Source organism: Phlebotomus papatasi, chromosome 1, assembly GCF_024763615.1.
Source record: "Phlebotomus papatasi isolate M1 chromosome 1, Ppap_2.1, whole genome shotgun sequence".
In the NCBI taxonomy this organism is placed as follows: domain Eukaryota; kingdom Metazoa; phylum Arthropoda; class Insecta; order Diptera; family Psychodidae; genus Phlebotomus; species Phlebotomus papatasi.
Genome location: NC_077222.1, coordinates 18,196,508 through 18,215,166, shown reverse-complemented (window position 1 = coordinate 18,215,166; position 18,659 = coordinate 18,196,508). Strand labels below are relative to the sequence as shown.

The following is an 18,659-nucleotide window of genomic DNA, read 5'->3' as shown; positions in this document are numbered from 1 at the left end:
TTTTTAGGTGTATTAGGGGTTAAAGGTACCCTTTTTCATGTTAATTTTACCCTTAATAAGGTGTAAAATTAATATTAAAAATGTTGATATATTTTTACACCTGAAAAATGTTAAATTTCTGAGGAAAAAATGTCAATCGCACCCTCTTTTTTTCTCAGTGGTTCGTCCTTAAAGAGTTAAAACAGGAACTATTCTCGATAAATTGAACAAAATAATTAATTTGTCAAATGGTTTGTGACTTGAGAATGCAACGGCTTATTCTTCACGGTTCAATGTGTATAGCATAAATGCAATTTTATTTTAGAATTTCCTCTCAGTGCACTTATTCAATTAATGTACCAGCACAAATCTTTTAGCTCTTACAGAAGATTTCTATACGTTCGGAAATTTCCAAATCGAACAATTCTATTTAATTAATTAAAGCGTAATTGTTCTCTAGCACAGTGTCTCAAAATTATTGATAGCTCTGAAGCGCTCAAAGCTCGAAGAGATGCTGAAATTGAATCAGAGAGAGCTTGAGGAAATCTCTCTGTGCTTCTTTTCCCAGAACAAAACACATTGTCTTTTGGTTAGGCTTTAAGAAAATCTCATCTTGTGGATTTTATTGATGGGGAAATTGTGCATTTATCTGTTAGATAAACCGCTCGCGAAGCGACTTTTCAATGCAAAAATCCTGCAAATCTCAGAGAATTTATTTTACCAAAAATTGAGGATTAGGTTTTCGGCAGGAGTCACGTTTGCTGCACGTGTTTCCTTACCGGGTTAAATATTTGGAGGTGAAAAGTAGCTTAAATTGAATAGAATGTCGATGAAGAAATCTTACAAAAATATGTCACGTGACTTTAAATAAATTCATGGAAATGTGACGGGTTTTGAGTGCAATTGTCGCGATTTATGAGCTAAAGGTGATAAGTTGATAACAACATTGTCAATTGCTATCATGTCGCTGCGTGAGCAAATAGGAAGAAAAACCACTGCAGTTTAGTTCCATATATGGTTTATTTAAATAATTATACAAATAATATAAATAATTTCGTATTTCTTCCTCTATTTTCTCTCGAATAAATCAATAATAAAGGCTACAGTTCAATTAAACACGTTCCAATTGCTATAAAATAGATTGCAAAATTTTCTCTCGCGAAATAAAATTTCAATTGAAATGAACATTTCGATTAAGGACACTAAGAATTTTTTTTTTTATTATTAATTCCCATTTGGCTAAGTTATGTTCTTTCATTTTAAGGAGATTATATAGTTTTATTAACACATTTATTCCTTCTTATCTGATGGAGCCCAGTTTTGCTCCAGGAGTCTCAAGAAGATGAAAATTTCTGCTAAAAACGTTAACAATTATTGAATTATTTTTTTTCTTTTGCTTAAATTCATCTACAGTTCTCACCATGTTGTGCGTCATTGGGCCCTTGGCCAGACCCAATAGTAATCTTTAAACATGTTCAATTGTATACAAAAAAGTGTTAAAAGGTCATTTCATATAAAAATTGTCCAATGGTCAAACACTTGGAGGATCAAACGAGGCTTAAGAATAAAAAAGTTTTTGAGTATTTATGGAAGTTTCTTGCACGTACGTATCCTCATATAATTTTTTTGTAATCTTCAAATATCCCAAATTGTCTAAAAAACATTATAAAAGAATAAACAGTCCCTAAAAATTGATTTTTTTATTTCTTTCTTTAGAATATTATTCTTCGTGTATTGTAAGGACATATACTCTCGGTTCTTGCACAAAATTCATTCGTAAATGTTTCATCTTATTAATTATGCTGAATATTTTATGAATGTTTACTGGCTAAACAATCACACCCTCAAGGGTTAAAGATGCAAAAACAATTTCGTCCAAAAATCACTTTTAGCTGATGCTGGGGCTTTGATCAAATGTTTGTTGTTGGACTCCTTCGTGATGGAAGAGCTGAGGAAGTTCTCACGTAGAAATTATTGCTAAAGGAAGAGATATTGGCTGTAAAAGAGTAATTCACGGGAAGTTTGGGTCATTTCCCAGGGGGAGAATAGCACATTCTGTATTTTGCGGTAAATTTTTCAAAAAGAAATATAGCCTTACGGCACGCCAACGGCAAACAAAAAGCACATAAAACTCTGCTTAAGACACATCTGCGCTTCCATCAGTTGATGTAACAAAAGCATTAGGGAAATATTCGTACAAACTTAACAAATAAAAAAAAATTATGTATAATTTAAAATATTTCCATACTTAAATAGACTAATTTGATTGGTTGAGAGACTTACAAATTTTTGCACAAATATATTTTTTATCAAATCTGAAAATTTTAGTTCTCAAATTATTTCCCAACTGTTCCTAATCACTTTCAAATTAAGTGCAAAATAACCAATTAGTTATTCATTATGATCACTAAACTAACCGTACACTGAGAGAAATCCGAAAAGGTTCAAATAACATTCTGGAAATGTTAATTTTACCCTGCAGTATTGATTCGAAAAGGTGTATAAATATTAGTCTTTTTATGTGTATTGGGGGTTAAAGTTACCATTTTTCATGTTAATTTTACCCTTAAAAAGGTGTAACGAGGTGTAACGACCCTTAAAATGGCGTAAAATTAACATTAAAAAATGTTGATATATTTTTACTCCTAAAAAGTGTTAAAGTTATGAGGAAAAAAAGTTAATCGCACCCTCTTTTTTTTCTCAGTGTATAAAACTGTCACGTGACCAAGCACGTGATCGTTGAAAGAAATTTTATTTAGATTTGAGTCCGAAAGATTGGGATTGTAATTTTGACTTCATGAAATTTTCCTGATCCCCAAAGGTGGTCGCAATTCTAAATCTAAAACCTTTAATTCTTTCAGGACCGCAACACACTGCAAACTAATTTCACTATTTTATGATGAAATAATAGTTCATTATTTAATCGAGATCCTACAAAAAATGTTCTAGATTTGGATTGCCTTTTAGGTTGTGATCATCCATAAGCAATGAATTTATATCGATTCAGTCCAAAGAAATTGGTTTTCCCAGAACATCTACGTTTTCTTTTGAGTACTCAAATCACTCGGAATCTCAAAAGATGGGAAAGAGTTAAACAAAAGAAATATAAAATTTCCCAAAGTCGAAATACTAAGACGACAGTGGACGTGGACACAGAAAATATTAGTTCTTAAAATCTTATTAACATTTTGGCCCTTTGTGATTCTGGTTACCCAAGAAGAAAACAAGTTTTTGAGTTCCTTAAAATTATACAAATTTGGTTCTTGTGGATAATTGCAAAGTAGAACGACATCCAAATCAAAAATAAATTTCTGAAAGCATCTAACTAAATCTTGCCACACTTTTTAAAAATGTTTCTTCTAGAGTAGCATAATTTCTCAAGGGGTAACTCAATTTTTGTTGACAAGGGCTTTTAGTTTCTCGGATTTCGCGATGCAATTCTTGGGTTTTTCGGGATTTGCGAAACGTTACTTGGACTATTAATAAGGGATTCTCAATATGAGCCACCCCTTGCTTTTTTCAGTCTTATAACAAAGTCTGTCATAATTCATCAAAAGCTCTCAGTGCTTTAATCTGTATATTTCATTAGATATTTGATACCAAATTTGATCTTTTTGATCTTTGATCCTTTAACTCCTTTAGGAAGAGAATTTGGTTATATTTGTGTAATCTAAACTTTTAGACAACCTTTTTATTATTCTATCAGAACCATGTAAAATTTGAAGGTAAAATGGCTGAGGTCGGATTGGAAAAATTCTATCTCTATGTATTTTTTGTATTTAGATTTAGAAGTACGTAAATTTTTGAAAAAAACTGTAAATGAAAATAACTTGCTTAGTACCTTATAAGGCTCTGAAAGTTTTAAAATATTTTCAAATACTGAAAAATGCAGTAAATATCCGTAAATAACAACGATTAAATTAAATTACTGAAAAAGTACCATGTCAAAGCGTCAAAAGCTTTTTCTTTTGAGAAAAAAGCCGCTCTGTCCAAAGCCGAAAAAAAATTGAAAATTCAACAAATACTACGTCAAGGTACCAAAAACTAAAACAAAAACATAATACCCAATGCACAATAACTTTGTTTTGTAAATATTGTTTTTGACATTTTAGTGAGAGGGAATGAAACCGAGATCTAGTAATCTCGCTCTCTCTCATAGGAAATTTTGAAAACATGTTTATAAACAAAAGTTATTGTGTGTTGGGCATAATGCCCAGCGCACAATAACTTTTGTTTGTAAGCATGTTTTCAAAATGTCCCATGAGAATGAGCGAGATGACTAGATATAGATCTCACTCACTCTCATTGAAATGTTAAAAACATGTTTACTAAACAAAACTTATTGTTTGTTGGACATAATTCAGTTGAAAACATTGGAGCTATATTATACAGTAGAAATCTTGCACTGTCCTTATGGCTTAAATACGCAGGACTATCTACTATAAGTATATATTGAAAAATTCGTTTCTTATTGCCTAATCTTATTAACTTACTGAAAATTCCCTTGAAATCCCGCTCCATGTAATTGGCACATAAAAACCCCACATTTTGTGTGGTGCTAGATTATTTAACTCTTTCGTCTCTTTTGGGACTCTAGTACTCAAAGAAGCATATGCATTTTCTATGAAAAACAATGTTTTTTAATTATTCAGAACTGATAAAAATCCGATTCTTGTGGATGATTACAAACTATAAGGATGTCCAAATGTAAGATATTTTTTGTAGGACCTCAATTAATTCCTGAGCTTAGATATTTTTGATTAAAAATTGTGAAATTAGCTTGCAGCATATGCTGCGGTCCGGAAAGAGTTAAAGCAGTAACGTACCCAAGGGGGTGCGGGAGGGGCGGTCCGCCCAGGGCGCGAGCCTCCAGGGGCGCCGATGTTTTTTTTTTAGACAACTGAACCCTGACTTTATAATTGCCATGTTGAAGTAAAAAAGATTTTAATAAAATAGACTCCGAGTCTTTCTGGAGTGCCCCTCTAATTCTTACAATGCCTTTTGTCCTTATAATCTACCAAAATTTGCGTTAACACTTTTAATTTTCTCAGAGACTTTCTGGGGCGCCTTTTTAGTTCTTAAAATGCATTTTGTCCTTATAATTCTTCAAAATTTCGCGTTGAAATAAATAAAAAAAAATTTTTAATTTCTTTACGAGACTTTCTATGGCGCTCCTCTTGCTCCTAATAAAATACATTTTGTCCTTATCTATCAAAATTTCGCGTTGAAGAAAAAGCTTTTTTAATTCCCTGACTTTCTAGGGCGTACAATTGTTCTAAAAAAGGCTTTCTTGGCGCCCATAAAGCTCTAAAAAAGCATTTCGCCCTTATATTTTTGCAAGATTTCGTGTTGAAATAAAAAGAGACATTTTAAATTCCTTCAGGTGCTTTTTGGGGGCGCCTAATTTATTGTAGAGCTTTCTTGGTGCTTCTCTTGGCTCCTGAAACGCATTTTGTCCTTATATTCTTTCAAGATTTCGAGTTGTAATAAAAAAAAAATACTTCAAAATATTAAATTTAAATTCTGCTGAAAATACGCATAGCTCAAGTATATGATGGTTCAGATTGTGTATAAAACTCGTACTTCTCAGATATTGTGCATGAAATCTGCATAGCTCAAGCATAAAATGGTTTATATTGTGCTAGAAACGCGCACAGCTTTTAAACATAAAACGATTAAGATTAAGAAAACTGTTAAAAATTTGGATTCAATTTTGTTTGAGCTATGCAGGATTATGCTCAATTTTAACCATTTTATTCTTGAGCTGTACGCGGCTGTACCGGTTTTGACGAACACCATCTGTTTTAAGAGGTCCAACCGCTGTGCATGTTTTCAGCACAATCTTAACCATTTCATGTTTAAGCTGTACATGTTTTCAAAACAAACTTATTAAAAATACCATTCTTCAAAATTTTGATTTTTTACTGTTGATCAACATTGAGTACTACATTCCTTGAAAAGGAGAATTTCCACTTTTCCGTTTAATTTTTATTAAAAATAATTAAAATTTCACTGAATTTTCACAATTGAACCTGTTAAACTCAAAATTAAAACTTAAATGTTTCAAGGAATATAGTAGTCAATGATACTGATAAATAGTAAAAAAAAAATAAAATTTTTAAGAATGGGGTTTTTCTGAAAAACCATTTTCATATTTTTTCAAAAAAAAATGTTAAGACTATTACAAAAAAAAGACTTGAACACATAATCTAAAGTTGAGTGAATAGTTTTAAACAGAGCAAAATTACCTTTCAAATAAAAACAGAGCAAGAAAAAAATCTGAACCCGTTCCCGAGATAGAACACTTTAAAATTTTCATTAAAACTCACAAGTGATAAGGGATGCCATCTTTGATATCCTTTATCTGAGCCAGGATTTTTTTTGGCGAAAAGGAAAAATGTGTACATACCGAATTAATATTAAGGTGAATAACTTTAGACAAAACGTAAAGGTTTTAAGTTGAAGACGGGAACAAATAATATAGGTTAAATATGTGTTTCTTTTGGTAACGCTTCCACTCCCCCCCCTCCTGCTCGAACAATTTTTACTGTGGGAAGAGCGCCTTCGCGTACAACTGCACCCCCCGCATAAGTGTCTATAGATATGCCACTCTGATTTAAAGCATAGAATTTTCTGATACCTTTTATTTGAACCAAATACTTCCCAAATCGCATCACTTAAACCCGAAATTTTCCTTTTTTTATAAGCAAAAAGGAAAAGGTGCAAATATGGCGCCGATTTGACTGTTCTGAAGTTAGCTGAAATCCACCAGAAAAAGGTTGATTTCTCGGCTCACATGAAAAATGCTTTGTGTCTTTGCTAGTTCAAAAAGTTCAGACCCGAAATATGGTTAGTGCCTTGGCTCTCTATCGCTGATCACAGCGACAAAATACAAGCTTTTCTGCCAAAAAAAAAACCCATAAAAGCTAAAGCAGTCTTCAGACTCCCAGTTCCGAAGGTCGGACAATCCTAAATAGCGAGCAATTTTATTGCTTTTTGAGAGCTTAATAGGTCATTCAACTTTAATAATCCAATCCTAAGTTAAATTTTTCCAAAAAATCGTGATTGATAAGAAATTAGAGCAGGGGTGGAATGATAACTTTTCGACACTATCGAATCGATAGTATCGATAAATCTATATATGTTAGATTAAGTGAATAAGAACTTTTTTTTCTGATTGTTGGGTCATTCATTGTGAGATTCTTAGAAGAATGAGACTGTTGATAAACATCTATATTAGTTACAGAAAGTGCAGCTATCGTTTAAATTTCTCAGAATCGATAGTCGATAGTATCGAAAATAAGTTATCATGTCCCTCCAGTTAAGCCATTTGGCTAAGCCTTATGTCTGAAGCTTGTATAAGCTTACTATTCTCCCCCTGGAAAAAGATCAAAGTGAAACCTTGGATTGGCTCCATTTTCCACGCACTTGCCCACCAGCAGACCCGAGGATTTCCTTCCCAGCGTTGCGTAGGTATCGATGGGCCCTCCACTTGCATAGGACACCCTGCGTTTGGGACTGAAGGTGCTGTAGATGGAATTGCCCTCGCCATAGAGACTGCTCCTATTGCTGGGATTGCTCTTGACTTGGTAGCTGAGATCTGTTGAATATGTTGGCCGCCTGAGAGCTGTCGGAGTTAGGTAATCTCCACCACCATGTCTGTGTGACAGGAAGTCCGATGATCTGTATCCATTGACTGGGGCGGAATTGTGCTTGCTGCTACTACTGCTGGAAGATGTTGTGGAGTCTGTTGGCATTCTCAAGGGTCTATAGTATTCATGAACACCCCTTGAGTGATCACCAATAGTAACAGTGGGAGATTTTACATATTCGGGAGGACGGGATTTGGATCTGGAAGCTGTATCTCTGTAGTAGTCCTTGGCTGCTGGTCCGACAATTGTGCTGACACGTTTGGGTTTCTTTTCGTTGAAACGCGTGTAGAAACTCTTGCGACGAATGCGATCTACAATACTCTCGACCGAAGCTGGATGATCGTGCTGCGGAGAGATCACATGTACTGGAGTGTGATGAGAGAGTTTTGTCAATGGTGGCGGGGAATTGACGATTAAATGATCATCTGAACAGACTGACCAGTCATCGAAATACAACTCTGGTTCATCCGTTGGGGAGAAGAAGGTGCTAGTTGAGGCTCCGCAGTCGATATCATAGGGACTCCTAGAGTCAGAAGAATAGCTAGCCATATAGTCAGATGAAGGTGTATGCAGATGATTTTGATTAATCTCTGTCGTTGTTGAATGATTTGTGAGATTGTTGTTTGTGAAATTGGTCACTTTGGGTTCCACCATTGAGTGTCTCTTGGTTTCCGGACAGCATTCTAACTTGGTAAAGTCTAGCATTAGACCCTTTCTGTTGTTTCTGATTCTCTCTTTCTCCTCAACACTCTGACCCAATGCTTCGCCATTGGAATGCCTCTTCGTCACCTGAACAGCTTCCTCTCCACATTCCGGACAATTTGGCATACATTTAATGGGTATCTTGGTATTCCCGTTCATCTTGTCTTGCTTCTGCTGCTTCTGCAGATGCTCAGTGATTGTCACAATTGTGTCACTCTTGGCTCCAGTATAGGGATATGTCTTCTTGAGTTTGCTCACAAATCCACTTGATTTGGGCCTCTCCTTCACCCCGTTCATCTCAGTTTGCTGAATTCCAACAACATTCCCTATACTCTTGGTATTTCTTACTCGATTCCCACCATCCATACTCTCCTTTTCGATCTTTTTGAATAGCCCCAAAACTCTATTCACTCCACACTTATTGAAAGCTCCTGACATATCTTCAACGCTCACTGCACGCTTTATCAGTCCAGATTCTGTAATTCCTGACGTCCTGGGAACAGATCGTTCCCTCAAATTCCGTATCATTGCGTCAATCTTTGATTTCCGATCGAGTTTGTTAGCCAGATCTTCGCGAGATTCCTCAGTCTGTGCTTCAACTTTTGATTTCTTCTTCTTCACAACTACTGGTACTTCTTCACTCTTCGGAATAGACTCTCCACCATTCAGGACACATTCTTTCGACTTGGACTTCTCCACCGTTTTTCCAGGAACTTCTTTTGCGGCATTTTTCTTCTCTTTGGCCTTCGTATTCTCTTTGAGCTTTTCAAATTTCTGACTAATGCTATACAGGAAACCTCTGTTCTTCTTCTCCGGAGACTTCTCCTTGATTTCTTCAATCTTTAGCGGAGTTTTTTCAATCTTCTCACTCAAACTTGGTGTACTTGTTTCAGACTTTGGCGGTGATTTCTTCACAATCTTCACAATCTTCTTTGTTGTCTTTGGAGGTGCTGGTGTACTCCCGGGTTCAGTAAGAGTCTTCGGAGGAGATTTACTACTCTTCCCGATCTTTTCAACTCTATCTACCTTGTCAATCTTCTCAATCTTCTCAACTGCCCCAATTCCATTGATTTCCAGGGATTTCTTAAGCTCTTTGAGTTCTTTGGGAGGAGTTAGCTTGGAATTCGGGAAACTCTTCGGACGCACCTGAGATTTATCCTCCTGAACAGGTTGTTGTTGTTGCTGCTGAACTTCCTGCTCACTCACCAGAGCTAATTTACTCTTATCCGGAGAGATTTTCTTCACCTTCTCAGGTTCCTTGCTCGGATAGGATTTAGGACGCATAAGCTTAGATTCCTTCTTGACTTTCTCCTCACCCGACGGATTGTCCAGCAGCAAATTGACAGAATTTATCTGTTCTGTGAGATTTTTCACAAGATCCATCTCATTGGCAGACAAAGTTGATTGATTTGGATCACTTTTAGCTGGAATCTTACTCTTTGATTTCTGCTTCTTCACCTTTTTCTCCTCAGTTTTTTCACTGCTATCTGACTTGGATTTGGACTTCTTCACTTTGACCTTAACGGGCTCTTCCTGCGGAGTATCGGCTTTCGATCTACTGATACTCTGTAGTTCATTGAGGATCCTATCTGTCAGAGAAAGATCACTCTCACAACTCTTAGCACCTTCGGATAAATCCCGAGATCTCGACAAACTCCTCCGGCGAGTATTGATAAGATCCAGGGCATTTGCCACGGGATCTACACTGTATTGGGGACAGTTGACTAAGTGCTTTCTCGAACGGTTGAGTGTATCATCGGGAGTGTGTTTGTCTGAGTAGTACGCCAGTCGATCTTCACTGGAGTCCCTCTTGAAGCGATCATAAGTATCCATACTTCTTTCTCGACTCCTCTCTCGGATTTCCCGTAGAATCTTTTGAGATTCTGCATCTCTAGCTTCGCGATCAGCAACGTAGATACTCTCCTCGCGAGGCGTATCGAAGAAATCCGGACGAAGGAATCGAGATATTCTCCTCTGAGATGATCTCCTCCTCAGGACACTGTTGTCGGAACTGAGAACAGGCGGAGGAGATAGACATCCACCGATAGGTGGACGTCCGTATTCTTTAGTAGGACTCATGCAGGAAGATCTTGGCGGGAGTGTGTCGTAGTATCTGTAGGGAGATGGTGGCTTTTCATAGTCACTCTTCCTGTCCAGTGATATTGCCAAATTGTCCGAATATGGCGAGTAAGTCTTGTATTTGTCACTAACATCGCTTGAATATGAAGATCTCAGGGAATCTCGGCATCTACTTGAACTTCTGGACTCTTTATCTCCCGCATCATACCTCGTTCTGCTCAAACTCCTCCGGAAGACATTGTCTCTGTCCAAATCTGTGGATTTTCCACCAGAATCCGTGACATCTTTAATCAAATCCGGCTTTCCATCACTTATATCCCTTCCTCCGCTCAAACTTCTCTTATACATCCTCTGACCAGGATTCTGTGGTGCATTGTTCTGCATTGAGAGTGTTCTGGACAGTTTCTTGGCTTGATTTGGTGGCAATTTAGCTAGAAGCTGATCCTGAACACGTTTTGACAATGCCGGAGTGATACTAGACAATGTCTCAAGATCTTTCTTAGTCAGCCTAAGCTGAGACAGATCCAAATCAGCCAAATCGAGATTCTCCCCATTATCCACACCATCTCCCCCATCACAGTGATCATTCCCGCCTCTTTTATACTTATTCTTTGGCCCTGGAAAATAGAAATGGGGCTTCCTTCAACAACTACCCAAAATCTATCCTCTTTTTATTTCATTTATTTATTTATTTATTTCATTTTCGTATCTTCAGCATCATTGTTTTCCCCCATGAATAAGAATTAAACAAAAACAGGAAATTAAAAAAAAAAAAACATTCCATTTACTTACTTGCATTCTAAGTAACCTTTATTAACACGTCCAACAGCAGAATTCTTATTTTAAAATCTCTCTTTTTCTTGCAAAATTTAATTTCTGTTTCGGGAATCAAGGATATTTATGGACAATCGTGCAAAGGATATTGATTGAACATTCTATTCAAAATTAGTTGAATCACTAAAAAAAAATTATCAAAAAAAAGTGCAACACATTGCATATGAAATTTCTTTGTGCACTTTTATGCAACAGAAATTAATGTTTTTGAGATAAATCATTAGATAACAAGCACAGTTTTGATTTCTACATAACACAACACACACACGATTCACATTGTCAGGAACACAAATGAAAAAAAAAACATAAAATAATCACACTGAAAATTATTTTTTTCTGCAGACAAAATTTAACATAAATTTTTAAAAAGAAGGAAATTTTGCATAAATTCATTCAAATTTTATTATCCCACAATTTCTGAATTATTTTTAGCTTATCCATTTGGTAAATATACCAATATATTGAACAAATAAATTATCTATTAGTAGGGTAAAGTGGTACAATTTGGACAGGGCTTTTTGTCTTGATAAATTTAGTACTTCATTTTTATTTGTATATTTTTAATGCTTTAGTTTTATAATTTGGTTCCTTGTGCTTAAAAACAAATTTCGTACTGTATTTATCAAGAAAAAAGCCATGTCCAACTTGTACCAGCGAATTGTCCAACTTGTAACACTTATTCCAAATTATAACATTTTACCCTATTTGCAAAAAAAATTATTCAATAGGAAACAATTATTTTTATTAAATCGAAGCTGTTTTTGGGTTTAATTGAAATGTGCTATTTGTTTAAAAAATGTTTATTCAGAGTTTGATATAAAATCAAATAAAATCTGATAAATATTTAATTTTTTAAATAATTACTGTATCTCTAATAGAACTTTAAGTGGAATTTACGTAATTTCTTCCACGCTAAATGTGGTTACTGATTCAATCTCATATTTTAAGCTTAAGCACATTATAATTCGGTAATTTCACAAAATAAATAGATAAAGTTCGAAAAAGAACTTATATTCTTAAAGTATTAGAATATAAGCACAATAGTCTATTATTCCCTCAAAATTTATTTCACTTAATCTTTGATAAGAGCAAAGAGCACTGATACAGTGAGCGAAATTCAAATAGGGACGAACCTGTAAGTGGGTAGTATGGATGGTCTATAAGTCTGATCGACCTAATATTTCTTTGTATAATATAGACCTATCCAACAACACTTTCGTGCATGCACGCCAGCCAAAATATCAAATTTTTGGGTGATTTTTGAGCGAAATTCAAATAGGGACGATGCCGATTTTTTTAATCAAATATAAAAAAATCTTATCGGACTGATTTTAATAATTTGAACTTGATTCCTTATTCTTTTTGGCAGCAATAAGTCTTTTAGCCATATTTAAGATCAATTTCATCAAGAATTTTTAGCTTAATTTGCTCAATGCGCATCTGATATCATTCTTGAGCTCAAATACGGTCCCTACGGTGTGATACTGCTTAACTCTCGCGTTAATTTCTCTTGCAATTAGAGATAGTAAAATTTCAGAAATTTCACAGCAGTCGCCACCTACTTTAGGCGGAAATTCATGAAATTTCTTGAAATTTACCAACTCTACTTGCAATGATGCCGCACTGATTTTTGAGAGGATTTGGGCCAGGTAAACCAACTGGCTAATACAGTAGAGTCTCGCTATAGTCCATATTTGGTTCCAGATTTGACACTTGGGTCGCACTATATAGTCCATGTCATTTTTTAAAATTATCAACGACTTTTAGTATTGAAATTGCTCGACGGCTTCCCACTTTCTTTGCGATTGTGGTACTTGTCCTCGCTCTCTTCATTATGGAACACAATTATCACAACTACTCAATAAAATTTCCAAAAAATATTAAAATAATTATGACAACATTGCATGTCGCATACTAAAAAACATAGCCTAACTTAAGATCAGTGTTTTGAAATCAACGGTCGATAAATTGTGGACTATAGAGCGATGGCCTATAGCGGGTTTCTACTGTACAAAAATTGCTGTTCTTTCTCTTGGAACCACTCCATTTATGCCCTGTAGGGGAATTCTGTAATTTTCGTGGCATTGTCACTCGTGAGTTCGAAACCTGAAAATGCCATTCGAGCTTTTTTTTGTCATATCATATGAGTTCGAAAATGCAATTCATTGAATTTTTAATGAAATCCCTTTACTTGATGAATTTATGAAAATACAGTACATCTTAGTTGATTTGTTTAGCAACATTCATTGTCATTTGAATTGCCAGAAATCTCAAATATGTGACTTCTGTCAATGCCACGTGAGCTGAAATGGCAATGTCACGGCTACAGAATCGCATTTTCGAAAAAGCTCTCCTAAGATTCCAACCCAATTTGTCATATGGCATTGCCAGAGAGTTACAGAATTCCCCTCCTGGACACACTTACGACTGAAGTCCAGAGACGACTAAGCCCGTTCATAGCCAAGTCAGTTCCTGACACACTACAAACGATGCTTAACATTTTCTGGCACTTACAAAACATAACTTTCGTGAGATTTTATGCAGATATTTCTACTGATATTCACTAATACTATTTTGAAAATGAAACTAAACTAAAGTTCAAAACATTAAATACACCCTTCGTAAGCTTAAATACAGTGGGTTTAGACCGGGAAAATGCTGTAATATCCAGTTCTATTGACTGAAATACTTTCATATATAAACCTAAGAACAGTTTTAAACAATATTTGAGAAAATACATGGGCTAAAAAATTTATAATTTGACCTTCATTCAGAAATGAGCTTTCTGGACAAAAATGCAAAAGTTGCTCCACATTCTAAAACTGATCTAATCTTTTAATTATCATTTAATATAAGCTAAATACTATTAGTAAATATTATTAAGAGTCAGAAAAAATGAAAATAATGCCAAGGGAATATTTTTGGTACGGATTGTGGTCTGTTTCCGTTGTAATGTGTTCTGAAAGGGGTTTCTTCTTTGAATATTAAAATTTCCATCCCAATTCTACTTTTTCATATATTTTTTTTATTATTTTTCAAATTACTTTTTATTATTGTTACAATTTCATTTCTTTTACTTCATTATTTTATTTAAAAAACATGAATAAAATCATCAAATTCAGTTCTCCTCGAAGAATCCACCAACTTTGCTTACCTATGTCCAATTAGTTTCTCTTGGTTACTATCTATATGAAAATATCGGTAGCAGCCAAAATCCTAAATTATTTAGAAAATTAAAATCCCAAAAATCCTGAAAGGGATGAAATTACACGGAGGACATGTGACATAATTTTCCAAAACACAGAAAATTTCCCTTTGTCTTCAAGTAAGTGCAGGTGCAATCGTGGGAGTCGTTGGAGTAGTCAATTTCCTTATACTATTTTCACTTAGTGCCACCGAGTATAAGATAATGTAACACGGTAATTGAGAATTTGAGTAAAAATTACAATGAAAATGCGTAAATCAACGAAATACGGTGAGAGCTTTGACGGTGACAGTGATCATTTTACTGTCAATGTGATTCTGCCCTAATACGCATGGAAAATTGCTCGAATTGCCTATAATATACGATTCAGAAAACACGAACAGTAATATCTTACTCATCGTAATACTCTACTAGAGTGTACTCTTTCTAACACACGTGATTTTCCATTTGAAATTTTGCATACTATACACACTTCTTTTCCGTCTTTTCTTACTCTTACACTTAGAAAAATAATCGAGTAGGGTAAGTGCTCATAATTTTGGACAGTTTCTAAATTTGGACACTTTGAGGGTAAAATTGGACACTAAAAATAAATTGATTAAAATGATGGATTTTTATTCCAATATTTGATGAAAAATGAATTCTATCTAAATATTTGTTCTTTTTGGAAGATTTTGACACTAAATACGTTAAATTTTGAATATGATTTGAGTTGAAATTGCTTTGTTGAAAATTCAGTGTGAGCAATTGCTTACGAGAAATATGACAGAACTTTGTGGCTTACTTCAGTCTTATTTAGTTTTGGTGAAGTACTAACAAAGTTTGTTCGCTGTTTTTGAGTGATATTATTGAATATTCATTGAATATTGTGTTGATTCACGTTACTGATGATTTGTACATTTGATCTGAAGTGAGATTTGCCTTGTGAATTATATTTTTCGTGTGAAAAATGGTAAATTTTTTAAGACATTCACCAGTGAGGTGATGATTCTTATTTTGGACAGGTGTTTGTCTCACGAAATTTCGTGAAGTTTTAGCTTTTGTGATGACTAGGTTGGACAAATGGCTGGAGAAACAAAGGAGCATCATCTCTACGAAAGAGATGTAGCGAGAAATGTCCTGAAAGGCTCCCGGAAAGGCCAGGGAATGAGCGAATCCGCACGTACTTGGAGTATCGAAGTCAACTCACTTTAATGAATGATATGGAAAGTTTCCGGGCTTCTGTGACATTCTACGTTTCCCTTACATGAACAGGAAGAGGACTTGGTAAGATTGGTTCATCAAATGAAGAACAATGGGCATCCTATTGAGGCGGATTAGCTGTCCAAATTTACAGCCAAGTTGGACAAATTAATAAACAAGTTGTCCAAAATAAGAGCCAAGGTCACCTCTACTTATCAATTCATTTTTAAACGTATTAAAACTAATTTTAATAAAAATAAGTCGATAAATAGCTTGCTAAGTTTCTAAACAACCCTTCTGAAAAGAGAGTAACAAGAAATGTCAATTAGTATAGAAAATATCGCACTTCAAACTTGGAACTTCGATGCTTATAAGCAGACTGTCCAAAATTATAAGCACTTCCCCTAAATCTTACTCGAATCGATGTTGAATTAATTCTTTTTCGTTGTGATTTTCGATTAACTATATTTTAGGGTTGATTTTACTTCTATTTATGTGTAATATTCGAAAGAGTTGTTTTATTTTAACTTTCTTTTCCTAAAATATACATGACAAAAGAGTGTAAATAACTCTTTCTAAGAGTGAAAATAACTCTTTTTAAGACTAACAATAACTCGTTTTAGGAGTTAAAAAAATCTTTTTTAGAGTTAAAATTATTCTTTAAAATCCCAAAATGAACGTTTTGCAATTTTATGTTTTTTTTTTTATTTTATCATTATCTTTATTAAAATTTTCTTGATCTCAAGTTCCTTATGTTCCGAGCAAATATCACGTATGATGCACGCACATGTCCTCATGAAACACTATTAGACATATTTCTAGTTGATGTTTCATATGAACTTTTTCACACGAAAATCTTCTTGACTGAAGTATATTCTTAAAACGAAAACACTTAAGCATATACTTCAGTCGAGATGAAATTTTACATCGAAAAAGAGTAATAATTACATCGATATCCGACGAATTAATTCAACTCGCACGAAGAGTTGTTTCAACTCTATTTACTAAAATTTACAACGTAAAGGAGTAACAATTACATCGATATTCGTACAGTTAATTCAACTCTGCCATAGAGTTGAATTAACTTTTTAGGTTTTTTCTCAGTATTAATCTTATATGTGACACCACGGTCAGTGATTATGGCGGGAAAGAGCACTTTTTATTTCTCGATTCATTTTACAATTTTGCAAGCTTTGGGAAGAATCTAAAATTTTCTAAGCTGAATTGAACATTCTCTGCTAATAATTACCTATGGCTCCAGCAGACGTTTTAAATCAGCAAATTTTCTTGAAGTCAAAATTCCTATCACTTTCTTTCTCACATACTTTGCATAATGCCTGTCTAACTCATTCTTTCGCACTCTTCCTCTTCTTTTAAATATCACAATAAAATGAATTTAGCTCAATTTTTATTTCAATGAAAGTGAATTTTGAGTTCATGAAATTTCCCTGATCTAAAAGGTGTGGCGGAGCCATTACTTGCCAAATTTGATTTTTACTGAGCAAACTTTTGACTAAAACGAAGGCTTCCAGGCTTCGCACATTGTCTGGCTTCGAACCCTTTATATTTTTCTCATATTATTTCAATGAACCTTATCTATTTTTTTTTTTCAGGAAATGTGGTACTTGAGACTAGCTATATTACAATATATTCCTATAACGGCGTTATCACACTTGCACATTAAAATTTTAATGTGATTCACATTAATTGTCGCTTGTGAGCGTCCAAATATGTTATTTGTGTCTTTGAGTCACTAATTATTTGGGGTTTTTCTATTTATTGATAAAGAAGTGGACTTGGTCTGCAAAAATAAGTTTAAATTTACCTAAAGCATAAATATTTTTCACATTAAAAAATTAAAGAGAAAATCGCATTAATTTTTCGCATTAATGCTATAAATCAATTTACAGTAGAGTCTCGCTATAGGCCATCGCTCTATAGTCCACAATTTATCGACCGTTGATTTCAAAACACTGATTTTAAGTTAGGTTATGTTTTTTGTACTCAACAAGCATAATCATTTTAATATTTTTGGCAAACTTTATTAAGTAGTTGTGATAATTGTGATCCATAATGAAGAGAGCAAGGACAAGTACCACAATCGCAAAAAAAAAATGGAAGCCGTCGAGCAATTTCAATACTAAAAATCGTTGATAATTTTAAAAAATTACATGGACTATAATGCGACCCAAGTGTCAAATTTGAAACCAAATATGGACTATAGCGAGACTCTACTGTATATCAAATTTTGCGGGCCAAGTCTACCTTTTTATCAACAAATAGATCAAATTTTGAATATAAAATGATTCAAACACACAAATTACACATTTGGACTCTTACCAGCGACAATTAATGTGAATCATATTAAAATTTTAATGTGGAAGTGTGATAACACAGTAAGACTAGATTCATTAAAGGAATATGGGAGAAATATAAAGTTTTTGAAGCCAAAGTGCGTGCGAAACCTTCAAGCCTCTCTCTATCCTTGTTTGAATAATAATTTTCATCGAACGTTTTTTCATTAAAATATAGTGTAATTAATTCACATCATTATTCATTTCACTTAAAACCCCTCAGGACTTTTTTAAAATGGATTTCAAAAAAAAACAACAATGAAAATTTAATAGAGCTCAAAAATATTCTCAATTGTCTCTTTTTATTTCGTCTATATTTCCTGTCAAGTGTCGAATGCTATCTGCAATTGAAACCTTGTGGGAAAACACAGAACTGGAAAATAGAATAAATTTATGCAAAATTGCCCCCTTTGGTGGTGTGGATATAAACCACTGATCAGAGAATATCCTCTGCTAAAGCTCTCTTTCTTTCACTCTTTTGCATTTTTCTGGTGAAAGCTTTCCACGTGATGGGATTTTGAATAAAAATTTAATAGAAAAAAAAGAACTGAAAAAGGCGTATTTTTGTGTAGGAAATAATAAAAGTTTTTAAAATAAAATAAAACTCACGTGCTTTTATTTTCTTGACTTTGCGCAGCACTATCGAAGGTAGTGGAGTAGTAGAGTGGTAGT

At 34.3% G+C, this 18,659-nt stretch overlaps 1 protein-coding gene across 5 annotated transcripts in view; it reads right to left on the bottom strand.

Annotated features, from left to right (window-relative positions):
* Positions 1-980: 980 nt before the first annotated feature.
* LOC129798012 (serine-rich adhesin for platelets) overlaps positions 981-18,659 on the bottom strand; it is a 148,819-nt gene continuing 131,140 nt past the window's right edge. For 3 of the 5 annotated variants that reach the window (XM_055840944.1, XM_055840947.1, XM_055840946.1), the window contains 2 exons: positions 7,381-11,029; positions 981-1,956 (listed from right to left, as the gene is read on the bottom strand). In XM_055840944.1, the coding sequence (XP_055696919.1) occupies positions 1,890-1,956; positions 7,381-11,029 (3,716 nt within the window). In that variant the 3' untranslated portion in view covers positions 981-1,889. The remainder of the gene's footprint in view (positions 1,957-7,380; positions 11,030-18,659) is intronic. The other 2 variants (XM_055840945.1, XM_055840949.1) reach the window with 1 other exon arrangement.